Source organism: Schistocerca gregaria, chromosome 3 (assembly GCF_023897955.1).
Source record: "Schistocerca gregaria isolate iqSchGreg1 chromosome 3, iqSchGreg1.2, whole genome shotgun sequence".
In the NCBI taxonomy this organism is placed as follows: domain Eukaryota; kingdom Metazoa; phylum Arthropoda; class Insecta; order Orthoptera; family Acrididae; genus Schistocerca; species Schistocerca gregaria.
In genome coordinates, this window is record NC_064922.1 from 848,176,309 (window position 1) to 848,189,146 (window position 12,838).

General features: G+C 41.5%; 1 protein-coding gene across 1 annotated transcript in view; it reads left to right on the top strand.

Moving 5' to 3' along the window:
* LOC126354756 (chromatin-remodeling complex ATPase chain Iswi) overlaps nt 1–12,838 on the top strand; it is a 124,210-nt gene that overhangs the window by 29,641 nt on the left and 81,731 nt on the right. The window contains exon 4 of the mRNA XM_050004638.1: nt 3,386–3,625. Within this exon, the coding sequence (XP_049860595.1) occupies nt 3,386–3,625 (240 nt within the window). The remainder of the gene's footprint in view (nt 1–3,385; nt 3,626–12,838) is intronic.

Here is a 12,838-nt window from a genome sequence, read left to right on the forward strand (position 1 = left end):
GCACCATTTGTGAGTGTCGCAGCCCATGGTGCCTAATTCGAACTACCCGTGCCGTTTGGGTTTTTACATGGTTTTGTGCACTTTGTCGCACAGGTGCTGAACCGCATGTGGTACCAGCAAATATTGCTGGCAGATCTTGTGTGGCGTCTGATAGCTGTAGATTGGATGAACGAGGTGACCTCATTCTCTTATCAGCGTCCATCCATAACTCCAAGTTCTTTAACTGCATGACAGTCTTTAACTCTCGAAGTTCCCCAGCAATGACCCGTGATTATCGACAAGATGTGGCAGCACAGTTCAGCATCGACTCTACCAAAAACTGCAATGTAAGTTTTCTCGCCTTCTGTTGCGACACTCGTATTTGTCACTGCTATGCATGTCACAGTGGCTGATTCCAATGTGGCATATGCTCTATCAGCTACTTGCAGGAATTTATCCAATGGTTGTCCTTCATACGCTATTAATGTCAACTTTACTTGAGTCGGAAGCTGTTATCACCAGATATGTAGCAGCAAGTCATTAGATATTACGCTACAGTCCACTATGCTCCCAAATGTCTCCAAAATTCTGATGGGTTTCTGTCCACACGTTTCTCCTGGTAAAGCACTTGTGAAAGCCTCTGCTCGTGTAACTCTGTGCAGCGAGTGATTAGCGAAGTCTTCAGGGTGAGGTATGCTTGTTGATGGGATGGGTGTAGAATCACATCAGAAATTATTGTCAGTGCTCTCTGGTCCAAATTCCTAATTGCCAGCGTGAATTTCTCACTGTCCTCTGTGGTCTATTGTTGTAAGAAAATGCTTTCCAAAATTGCAAACCATATGTCCAGTTTTGAGGGCATAAATGGAGATGCCCGCAATTGTAGGGGTTGTGCAGTTGTCACAAATGAAACTGCAGGCGGAAAATTTTCAGTCCGTGTGTGCGCTCTCGGAGCTGTAGTTATCACTGGAGTTTGTGATTTCATCATGTCCGTCTTGCTGTCATCTCTCAGCACCGACTGTTCTAAGACTTCAATTTCTTTTTGCAGCTGCAGGATCTTGTCACCAAGGGTTTTAAAAAAATTACTTGCGTCTTTCCTGTTTAACTTATGTTATCCGAAGAAATGTTGTTGCAACTTAAACCAGTCGTGTTTTCGGGGTCACCAAGTATGTAGCAGGTGTACCAGTATGAAATGAGCGTTTGCTGTGTGTGTGTGTGTGTGTGTGTGTGTGTGTGTGTGTGTGAAAATGAAACACTAATTTTGAATTGAAAAATAAAAACATTTTATTCAAAGTACTGATCATTGCTTTCTACACATTTTGACCATCTTTCTTGCAATTTGTGGACACCACGCCAATAGAAATGTTTGTCTTTTGAAGCAAACCAATCAGATACCCAATTTTCGACTTCTTCGTAGGAATCAAAGTGTTCCTCAGCCAATGCGTGTCCCATTGATGAAAACAAATGGTAGTCGGAAGGCGCCAAGTCTGGTGAATATGGAAGGTGGGGTAGTAGCTCCCAGCCAAGTGCTTTGATTGTATCCTGAACCAGTTTTGCTTTGTGTGCAGGTGCATTGTCGTCTAAAAAAATTACATTGCCATGTGTTCTGGCCTATTCTGGTCTTTTTTTCAATCAATGCATAGTTCAAATTGATCATTTGTTGTCTGTATCGATTAGTATTCACAGTTTCATCGAGTTTTAGAAGCTCATGATACACCACAGCTTTCTGATCCCACCAAACACAGAGCATTGTCTTCTTGCCGAATCGATCTGGTTTTGCAATTGATGTTGATGTTGTCCCAGATTAACCCATGATTTTTCCCATTTAGGATTCTTAAAATAAATCAATTTTTCATTGCCAGTAACAATTTGATGCAAAATTGATTTTCTTTCATGTCTTTGAAGCAAAATTTGACAAATGGTTTTTCAGTTTTCCATCTGTCTTTCATTCAATTCATGTGGCACCTATTTTCCACACTTTTGGATTTTTCCCATAGCTTTCAAACAGTCAGAAATTGTTTGTTGTGCAACATTTAGCATTGCTGCCATTTGCTTCTGACTCAAAGTATCATCTTCAGCCAATATTGCTTTCAATTCGGCGTCTTCGAACTTTTTTGGTGGTCTTCCATGTTCTTCATTTCTTACATCAAAATCATTCTTTCTGAACCATTGAAAACATCTTTTGCATGTTGCTTCTGATAGAGCATGATCACCATGTGCCTTGGCAAGCATTCAATGCGACTCTGCAGCACTGTTTTTCAAATGAAAACAAAAAAATAATGCTTTCCGCAAATCATCACTTTCTGGTACAAAATTCAACATTGTTAACAAAATGAAAACATATGATGTTGTTTGTTCCATGACTTGATGTATACTATATATCGTTGACAGATGTCATACCAACCAAACACAAAAAATTAAGGCTTGTTCACAACAAATGTGTCCAAACCAAAATATGCATGGGACATTTATGTTATTTGGATTAACATCAGAAGTAAAACTCTAAACAACAAAATGAAAAACAAAGCATAAACATCAAACAAGAGAAATCAGCTACTCATCCAAAGAACAAACAATGCACTTCATTGGTCGATCTCTTGTTCCCACAAGATCATTCACATAAGAAATGACTGGGTCAACAGTGACAAACATTTAATATGAAGAAGAAATATAATTGTATGTGTTTGCGAGTTACAGTACTCCCTAGAGCCAGATGAAGCACCATTAAATGTAGTTAGCACCAAAGGAATGTGAGTTTGCGACTGAGTTGAAGAGTAAACATTGGTAATATAAGTTAAAAATGTTCAACTTTCAGCAATCTTTAAGGAAAGAGAAATTTACTTTCAAGCAACATCACAGAGAAGTTTAATAAATGTACCAGTACCATAATGAGACACTGAAGTAAGAGGTTCAAATCAAACTGTGATCTTTTTACCTTTGTTGGTCTAATTTTGATACAATTTTCAATACTCTTGACAGAGAGCAAACGTTATTGACATATCTGTTATGTGTTACCTTCTATTTGGTTCAGTTCAGGATTCCTCTGTTTTACAGAATAACATGCAGAGGAAGTAGTGTGTGTATGTATGAGAAAAACCAAATACAGTTCTTTTCTTCGGTTTGGAGACTGTTGGAGATAAACCAGTTTCATTGAACAAAATAAGAAACTAGAGGGTTTGTGGTAAACAGTGCTGTCACTTGCCCTTCATGTGGCTTGTACAAATATGAAGGAAAAAATTATTTATATTAATTAATTTATTTCTCTGGTTGAGGAGCTGTTCAAAAATTGTTCCGAGGTTCAGTTATTTCTCAGTATTGATTTAATTGTAAGCAAATTTCTCAACTGAGTGAATGTAAATTCATCAAAACACAGTGTGAGGTAATGAGTGTTGTTTCTTGTGTCTGACAGTCATCGGCATCGGAAAACTGAGCAGGAAGAAGATGAAGAGCTTCTTGCAGAGACAAATTCAAATCGCAAGACCATAATATCGTTTGACCAATCACCACATTACATCAAGAATGGAGAGATGAGAGATTACCAAGTGCGTGGTCTAAATTGGATGATATCTCTTTATGAAAATGGTATTAATGGGATTCTCGCCGATGAAATGGGTTTAGGAAAAACTTTACAGACAATATCGTTGCTTGGGTGAGTAAAACTGTGATTCTTTATTTATGTGTGAGATTTTACTTATATTTTTGAAAACATTTTATCTGATTTGGTAGTAACTGTGATATACTTCACAAATGAACAATGTAGGAAAAGATAGTTTGCTGTTTGCCATGAAAAAGACACATAAAGTTGCAGACAGTCACAATTAAGAATCACTTACATAACGCTTTCTGCCATAGCCTTCATAAGCAAAAGAGAAATACACACCATCCATACACAAGAAAGCACACCTCGTGCACACAACTGCCATCTCCAGAATCAGATTGGGAGTGGCATAGGGATGGTCTAGGATGTTGTATTGGTTGGGTGGGTGATGGAACACCCCTATACGAGGGGTGGTAAGTATCTCTGGTAGGATGTCCCTCATTTCAGGACTTGATAGGTAATCAAAGTCCTGGCGAAGGGTATGGTTCACTTGTTCCAGTCCAGGGTATAAGAGAATGGCATGGGAGATCCGTTTGCATACTATATATAGGAGATAGTGCCTGTCTGTGAATGCCTTGGTCAGACCCTCAGCATACTGTGCAAGGGAGTTCTTGTCACTGCGGATACAATGTCCCTGGGTGACCAGGCTGTATGGAAGAGATTTTTTGGTGTGAAAGGGACAACACTTGTCGAAATGCAGGTACTATTGGTGGTTGTGTTTAATGTGAACAGAGGTGAGGACGGAACCATTAGAGAGGAGGTGGTCAACATCTAGAAAGATAGCCTGCTGGGTTGAGGAAGACCACATGAAGCTGATGGGAGGTGTTGAAGTTGTGAAGGAATTAAGATAGGGTGTCTTGGCCCCGAGTCCAAATCTTGAGGATATAATCAGTGAACCTAAACCAGGCTAGCAGTTCGCCATTTTGGGAGGCCTTTAGGTGGCCAATAAACATGTTGGCATAGGAGGGTGCCATACAGGTGCACATGGCTGTGCCACAGATCTGTTTGTATACTTTCCCCTCAATTGAGAAGTAATTGTGGGTTAGGAAAAGTTAGTAAGATGTATGAGGTATTAGGCAGTAGATGTTGGGAAAGATAGTGTTCAATAGCGGTAAGACCGTGGGCGTGAGGGATATAGACGTACAGGCAAGTGGCATCAACAATGAGAGTAGGGATACATGAGGTAAGGGAGTGGGGGTGGCGGAGATGCAGTGATGGAAGTGGTTGGTGTCTGATGTGGGAGGCTAGCTTACAGGCAATTGGTCGGAGGTGGTAGTCAATGAGGGCACAATAACCAGCCGCAATGGGGCTCCAGGATTGTTGGGTTTGTGGATTTTGGGGGTGTGCAGGGTATCATTAGAGTGAGGAGGGAAATGTATTCAAGGGAGAGGTTCTGAGAGGGGCATAAGGCTTTAAACGGGGATTGGAGGTTATGATGGACTTCTAGTATGGTATCACTCTATCAGAGTTTATAGGTGGAGGAGTCAGGTAATTGGTGGAGGTCTTCTGCCAGGTAGCCACTGCAATTCATAGCAACAGTAGTGGAACCTATGAACCTTTGTCCGCAGGCATGATGATTAAATCAGGATTTGTTTTGGGGTTGTGTATGACTATTCTTTCTTGTACTGAAAGGTTGGTTTTGTGAGGAAGGTACCTTGGGAGGTATGTTGAGCTGGAGGTAACAAATTCCTGGAAGGTGACCACTGAGTGGTATTCATTTGAGAGGATCACAGTTGGATGGTTGTATGAACTGGTAGAGTCAGGGTTCAGTGTTGGAATTCAGATGGTTTTGGTTGGAGTGCTTCCATTACAGGGATCAGGAGGAGGAGGAGGGTAGATCTATTATGGTTAAATCTGGGTGTAGGCCTGAAGGTGGAGCCTTTGGATGGGAGTGAATCTTCTGTGGAGTTAAGAGTTTTTATGGAAAGGTTAACAATAGAGTTAAGGGAATGCTTGGGCCCTGGATTTGGTGGAGAGTTGGTAGGGAGTTTTGGGGGATGTGGCAAGTTGAAAAGGTTAGCTTGGAAGGGTTTAGGTGAAGTGAGAGGTGGACGAGGAAAAACACTGTGGATAGGATAGGGGTTTGGATAGTGGTGCCCCAAAGTTGCAGTAGGATATCAACACATTGGATAACTTATGGGGGTGATGTCTGGAATGCTCCTCCAGGTGCTGGAGACCAAGCACTTCAATTTCAGAGATGTGCTGTATGGAGTAGGGATTGCAGAGTAGTAGTATCTTGTGGAGGAAGCAGAGGTGGTTCTACAATGCATGTGCCACGGAGGTGTGTTTTTGCAGTACCAGGTTTGTGAAGGCCAGGGATTGGCAGAATCTGAAAAGGTGTAGGTCAATGTGAAAGGAAGGGTGGGATACAGAGAAAGAGAAAGAAGTCTTCATGGTTAAGCTGTTTGGGGAAATTCCATGGTTTAGGCAGCATTTGAGAAATAGAATACAGGACTGGGTTTTAGCCAGGGAAAGAAATACTTTTCTGAATTGGTTCAAAAAGATGGAACAGGGGCTGGAATGGTGTAAATAAACCGGGAATGGGCAAAATAGGTGTTGATGATTGTGAGAGGACCTGAATGGGGGGGGGGGGGGGCAAAAGACATGCACACACATACAGCTACACAAAAATATGCACAAACATGTAAAAATATGCAAAAATGCATAAAAGCACTTAAAAATACGCACAAATACATTAAAGGCATACAGAAACATAGGAGAAAAGAAATGATGAGATATGAAAGTGTGCCTCTCACATCAAAGACACCAACCACTTCCTTCACCAACTTTTCACCATCTCCACTGTACTCGTCACTGTTGACACCACGTCCCTACTTAAAAACTGATTGCCAGTGTTGTGTACGTAGTTCCGTGTCGTCAGCGCGTACACAACTTTCCCAATAGAGCGCACCCCTCTAAATACAACAGCGCAGCGCTCGTCCGTCTCCGCACTACGAGATGGCGCTGTCTTAGAGACGGACCAAATTCTGCTTCCGCCGATCCGTGTATTAATATGTAACGCAGCCAATTGCTGCTAACGTAGAACCTTTTCTCCTTGTGGATCACACTCGCACTGTGATACCTGAACGCGCGAGGTATTATAACGAGTGTACAAACCTCCGTTTAGTTAGTCTGCATTAGTCTATAGTCTAGTTTCAGTCTGCAGCTAATAAGATTACCATATTCCTGTACATAGCCATGAAGATAAATGTTTAGACACTTGTCAAGTATGAGATATATGTGAGAATAAGATTAACGTACCAAGACCAAAGGAACTTCAGAATGTCAATTTTAAATAGCATCCAGAACCAAGTTAAGTTATTTTTATGCTTGTTATTATTTTAATAAATGTGTGTGAAAATTAATCAAGTTCTGTTTAAAGTTGGTCACCGTCAATCTACTAATCTAAGCATGCATATGGCATTTCTATCATCTAACCTAATGGCAGAAGATAAACACGCCACGATAAGACCACGAGACATATTGCTGACACTCGCCTACTTCGTTAGAGCGACAAGTCAAATAATCTGATGCTGTGTGTACCGAAGGTCTTACAGTATGCCCAAAAAATCTCTTCCATACAACTTGGTCACCTGGGGACAGTGTACCTGCAGTGACAAGAACTCTTTTGCTCAGTATGTTGAGGGTCTGACCAAGGCCTTCACAGGCAGACACTGTCCTCCAGACCTAGTTCACAAATAGATCCCCGTGCCATTTCCCCTCAAACCCCCACTCCTCACAGCACCCCCAAGAACCAGCCACAAAGAAGTGTCCCCTTCATCACCCAGGACCTCCCTGGACTGGAACAACTGAATCATACCCTTCAACAGGGCTTTGATTATCTATCATCATGACCTGAAATTAGGGACATCCTACCCGAGACCCTCCCACTCCTCCTAAAGTGGTATTCTGTCACCAACCTCCACAACAACCTGGTCCATCCATGTGTCCCTCCCAATCCTAACCCCCTTGTAACAAGGATCATATCCCAGTGGAAGACCCAGATGCGTAGCCTGCGCAATTTGTCATACACCATCAGGGTATGGACCACCTGTGAAAGCAGCCATGTCATTCACCAGTTCTGCTGCAATAATTGCACATTGTTTTATATTGGTGTGACTACCAACCAGCTGCCCACCAGGACGTACGGCCACTGCCAAACTGTGGCCAAGAGCAAAGTGGACCACCCTGAGGTACAACATGCAGCATGCTTGATTTCAATGGCTGCTTCACTACCTGAGCCATCTGGATCCTCCCCTCCATCACTATCTTTTCTCATTCTAGATCTTCACACTCTGCCAGACTGTTTTCACTTCTCTCATCTGGTGATCATATGTCCTACACTACTATCCCTTCCCCTTCTCTGCCCCCCTCCAGATTGCTGCTTGTATCCCACGTGATAGCTGCGTTGTGGCCCAAGATGCTGGAGTTGTATGCGTGAGGTGTGCTTGCTTTTGTGTGTGAATGGTGTGTGTTTCTCTTTTGCTTATGAAGGCTGTGGCCGAAATCATTATGTAAGTGACACTTAATGTGTCTTCTTTACGATAAGTAGCAGTCTTATCTTTTCTACATTGTTGATATTCCTATTTGGAGTTTCCATTGTTTTACTTCACAAATGAAGTGGCATTCTAAAGTGTTAAGTTACATGAAACATTCAGTAGGGTTATTAAACCTTGGGCATTTGGATGTTACAATTAAGACACTCGGGTTGATGGAAGAAAATATTTTTGTTATGTTTCTTGTGATTCCTAAGGAAAGCGTTGATATGAAACTTAGTGAGCATGGAATTATCTTAAAAAAAAAAAAAAAAAAAAAAAACACCTGTAATGTTCAGTAGCTACAGCCATTTTTGTCACTTTTAGTGCAAGTCTTCTGCAACACAGCTGGTGGGGCGCACCAAGTGAAATGACAGTGTATTTGATGCAATGAACTAACATTCAGGCAGAATATGGCTTAGGTTTCAGTGTGGCAAGATTGTAAGTTTTTGTGGTTTCCCTAAATGAAGGCAAATGCCATTCTTGTCCAACAAGAGCCCGTGGTCTGTCGTGGATGATCTTGTTATCAATAAGTCTTCTATCTCTAATCTTCCTTCTGTTTTCCATGAAGAGGAGTTGCAACAAAACATTAAAATTTCCCACCTCATTAATATAGAAAGACACATACTCTGATTACCTGTGTGACAAGATGTGACATTGGTCTTTCAGACTGTATCATGCTTGATAAGGAAAAGTAACAAAGGCCACATTAGAAAAACATACAGGAATTAAGGTATCATTGTGTATTTAGTAACCCTTCCCTCCTATTACATCTGTCACATTATTACATAAAAGAGTGACACAACTGTACTGTATGTTCCCAGTAGTATGAGAACACCTATTAATTTGAATTTGTGAATTCTCTAACATTTCTAATTTTTACTCAAAATTGACATTTAGTACATGTGGGTAACTGCCATTCTACAAATCTAAAGGTTTGGAGTTTGATCCGTGACTGTTTCTAGCAACCTTCTTCTTCTCCTTGTATTAAAGGAGACCATGTATTGAAAAGCAGAAGTGTTATGTTATCAATAGTCACACATAAAAAAGAAAACTTTCTAGCTTTGGGAATCATCCTTTTTTTAGCTAGAGTAAAATACCTACAGAAAACAAATTCACACACTTTCTCCCTCATAAAGAATTTCTATTGATTTTGACCAACACCTCTAATTAATTCTCCGAAACCTAGCTTCCCATATCAAACCTGCCAACAACTTCCTTCGCCAACTCCTCATCATCCCTCCTGGATCTCTACTCATCACTGTTGATGCCACCTCCCTAAACACCACTCTCTCTCATGCCTAAGGCATTGTTGCTATTGAACACTACCTCTCCCAATGCCCTTCAGATTCCAAATCCACCGTCACATTCCTTATATACCTTATATATCTTGACTCACATCAACTTTTTCTTTGAAGGGAAGGTATAAAAACAAATTAGTGGCATAGCTGTGTGCACCCACGTTGCACTGTACTATGCCATTCTGTTTATGGGCCATCTAGAGGAAACATTCATATTCTTCCAACATTCCCAATGCCTCCTGTGGTTCAGGTTTATTGATGATAGTTTTATGATCTGGACTCAGGGCCAAGACACCCTATCCGCATTCCTTAAACTCCTCAACATTTTCTTTCTTACCCATTTCACCTGGTAGAACACAGTGTGCCACCTTCCTGGGTGTTGAGCTCCTCTTATCTGATGGTTACATCCACAACTCTGTCCACATTAAACCCACTAACCGCCACCAGTACTTGCATTTCAATAGCTGCAATCCCTTCCACATCAAAACAAATTCCTCCCATGCAGCCCGATAAACCATGGGTGATACATCTTCAGTGATGAGAACTCCTTTGCCCAATATGCTAAAGGTATGACAGAGGCCTTCATGGACAGACACTACCTTCCAAACCCACGAACAGATTTCCCATGTCATATACTCACACACCACCAGTCCTCCAACCAAACCCAAGAATCTGCTATGAAGGAGCACCTCCCTCGTCACCTAATATTACTCGGACTGTAACAACTGAACCGTGTCTCGTCAGGATCTCTCATCATGATCTGAAATGAGGGATGTCCTTCCAAAGACACTTCCAACCCCTCCTAAAGTGGTGTTCCATCGCCCACCTGTCCTCCACAGCATCTTAGTCCCCCCTGTGCCACCCCAATTCACAGCCCCTTCTTGTGAGGATCCTATGTCCTTGATAGACCATGCCGCAAGAGCTGCCCGATCCACCCACCCTGCACCTCCTATTCCAGATCTGTCACACATTTATCCTGCTGCATGGGAAGCCAGGCCAGCTGAGAAAGCAGCCATGCCATATACCAACTCTGCTGCAAACACTGCACAGTTATCTTCCAGCCCGCACCAAGTAGGGACGCGCGCGCGTGCGTGTGTGTGTGTGTGTGTGTGTGTGTGTGTGTGTGTGTGTGTGTGTGTGTGTGTGTGTGTGTTACTCGATGCGCGTAAATCGTACACCTATGCACCAGTGCCCCAAGCGTGCATATCTGTAACTACAGGCTGGTCCACATAGACCTATTACACCATCCATCCGGCATATATCTGGGGTGCATGCACAGTAGATGGTGATAACGTGTGAAACGCAAATGGAATTGTCTGATCTCTTGTAAAATCATTTGTTTTACCACGTGAAACACAAGGGGGACCGTGTGATATATTGGGACATCATTTGTTCAAATTGTTTATGTGTGCTCAAGGCTCCTATTTAATAAGAAATTGTTTTTATCATTATTTATTATTGTTATTCTCTTATGTAGGTTACTACTGTTCTGCACATATGTGCTACTGAGAGTTTTGCAGTCCTTGTCTGTCCCACTGTGCCGAACTGCACAGACTTTCTCCCTTATAACTGCCAGTTTCCCTTTTCTGGCATGCTGAAATAAAGCAAGAGATGCAGTCAAATCAAACATAAACTTTTGCAAACTAATACTTTATGATACAAACCAAAAATCACCATATAACGAGATATTCGCTTATTACTCAGAAAGAAGAGGTTGCTGATGTACCTTATTATGATACAGCAGGTCATACATTCCCTTTTCCTTGCTGTATGCTTTCACAAACAGCTCGTATAAAAGAGAGTCAACTGGCAGGGGGGGGGGAATATTTTTGCCTCATTTGTGAAACCTACTTACTGAAACAGAATTCGGAAAATCCCAAACAGAAAATCTGAAATTAGCTACTAGCCACCTAGCAATAAGCAAATAACAAGCAGGATGCACTGTGGCACTGCTTTCTGCACATGCATGAGTTATCCCTGCCTATTACGCATGTGCGGATTGATGGCAATCTAGAACTGCTCTCTATTCTGGTGCGTGGATAATGTGTCTGCTAATTTTCATAGTTTCACTCGTTATACCGCTGGATGGCTGGTGCGCTAGACTAGTACCATTCACAGCAGGTTGTCATTTAATAACCACTTTAGCTTGAAAAAGGATTACTCTGATGAAAGCTAGCAACTTTTCTTTCTTTTTGTGTGTGCATGTTGATGAATCAGCACTTCTGATTTTTGGTGAGTGGTCTCCATTAATCCAAAAATATTTACATTCTACCAAAACTTTCCTGCAAATTTTGGATCAATTTATTATGTACTTCAATTTTTGTGGTTGAGTTGGACTGTTGCAAGCAAGCCTAAAGATGAAATTTTATAATTTCAAACTCAATCATGTGAATTAAATACTGTCAGTAAAATACCTGAAGTAATATACAAAAACAACATGTTAATGAAATACGGCTCAATGACTGTAAGGTTCCATCCAACATGTACTTGGAGATCTTCTTAGGACTGATACAACAAGTGGGGGCCCCACCCAGATAGAACAACAACCAGGAGGAGGCACTGTAGATGGGTTCTTGGCAGAATGGGAATGACTCTACATTAATCAGCTTGTGTTTGAATACTATGACAGTTTTGAAAGATATTGGGTATGTTCCAAATTCAATCAATCGTTTCACATCAGATGCCATCAGACGCCTGCTCATCATGATCTCTGGCAGTCAGAGCTGAGTGAAAGGCTGAAACATTTTTAATTGCTCTCAAAGCCATCATGTAGACCAGAGTCAGCCACAATATTTAAAAATTCTGTGTGCAAAATGTGCAGCATGTGTGCGTTCCAAGGTTCGATCTATCTTGACCCTACTCGATACGTGTTGGCCTTTGCTCAGTCCTTCTCGGAACTACTTAGTACAGCACAACATCCCATTTAGTAGTGCAATGCTATACTGTTTCTTTAGGCATTGGGTGCAGCATTTTTTCGGTCAGCGCAACTTCCTTCAGTTCGACAGAATTGTGGGGTCAGCACTTTTTATTCTTCATTACTTGTTAGTGGTATGAAGTAAGTTCAGAGGTCCAGTGGCTGTTTGCACAAAAGAGGCAATCTAGCAATCTGTTGTCACAAGCCTCTAAAAATTTGTGGGAATCACAGAAGAGGAAGATGAAAATTCTCAGTATATATTATGCTTTCACATAATCGACAGGTGCTGCAAATTTGCTAGGGAACGGCATCACAACATCAGGCACAAAGAATTTACGAGATTTAATGAATGGTGAGTCAACAAAAAATTACAGCAAACAGTCAGTTTGTATGGGAATTGTACGTATAGAAGCACTTTGTGCTAAATTTGTAGGCATGGAGCATTTGATGAAACTGGTGATATGGCAGTAAATTTTTGAAGTTGAACGCATTATTACACTGTCAGTTGCAACAG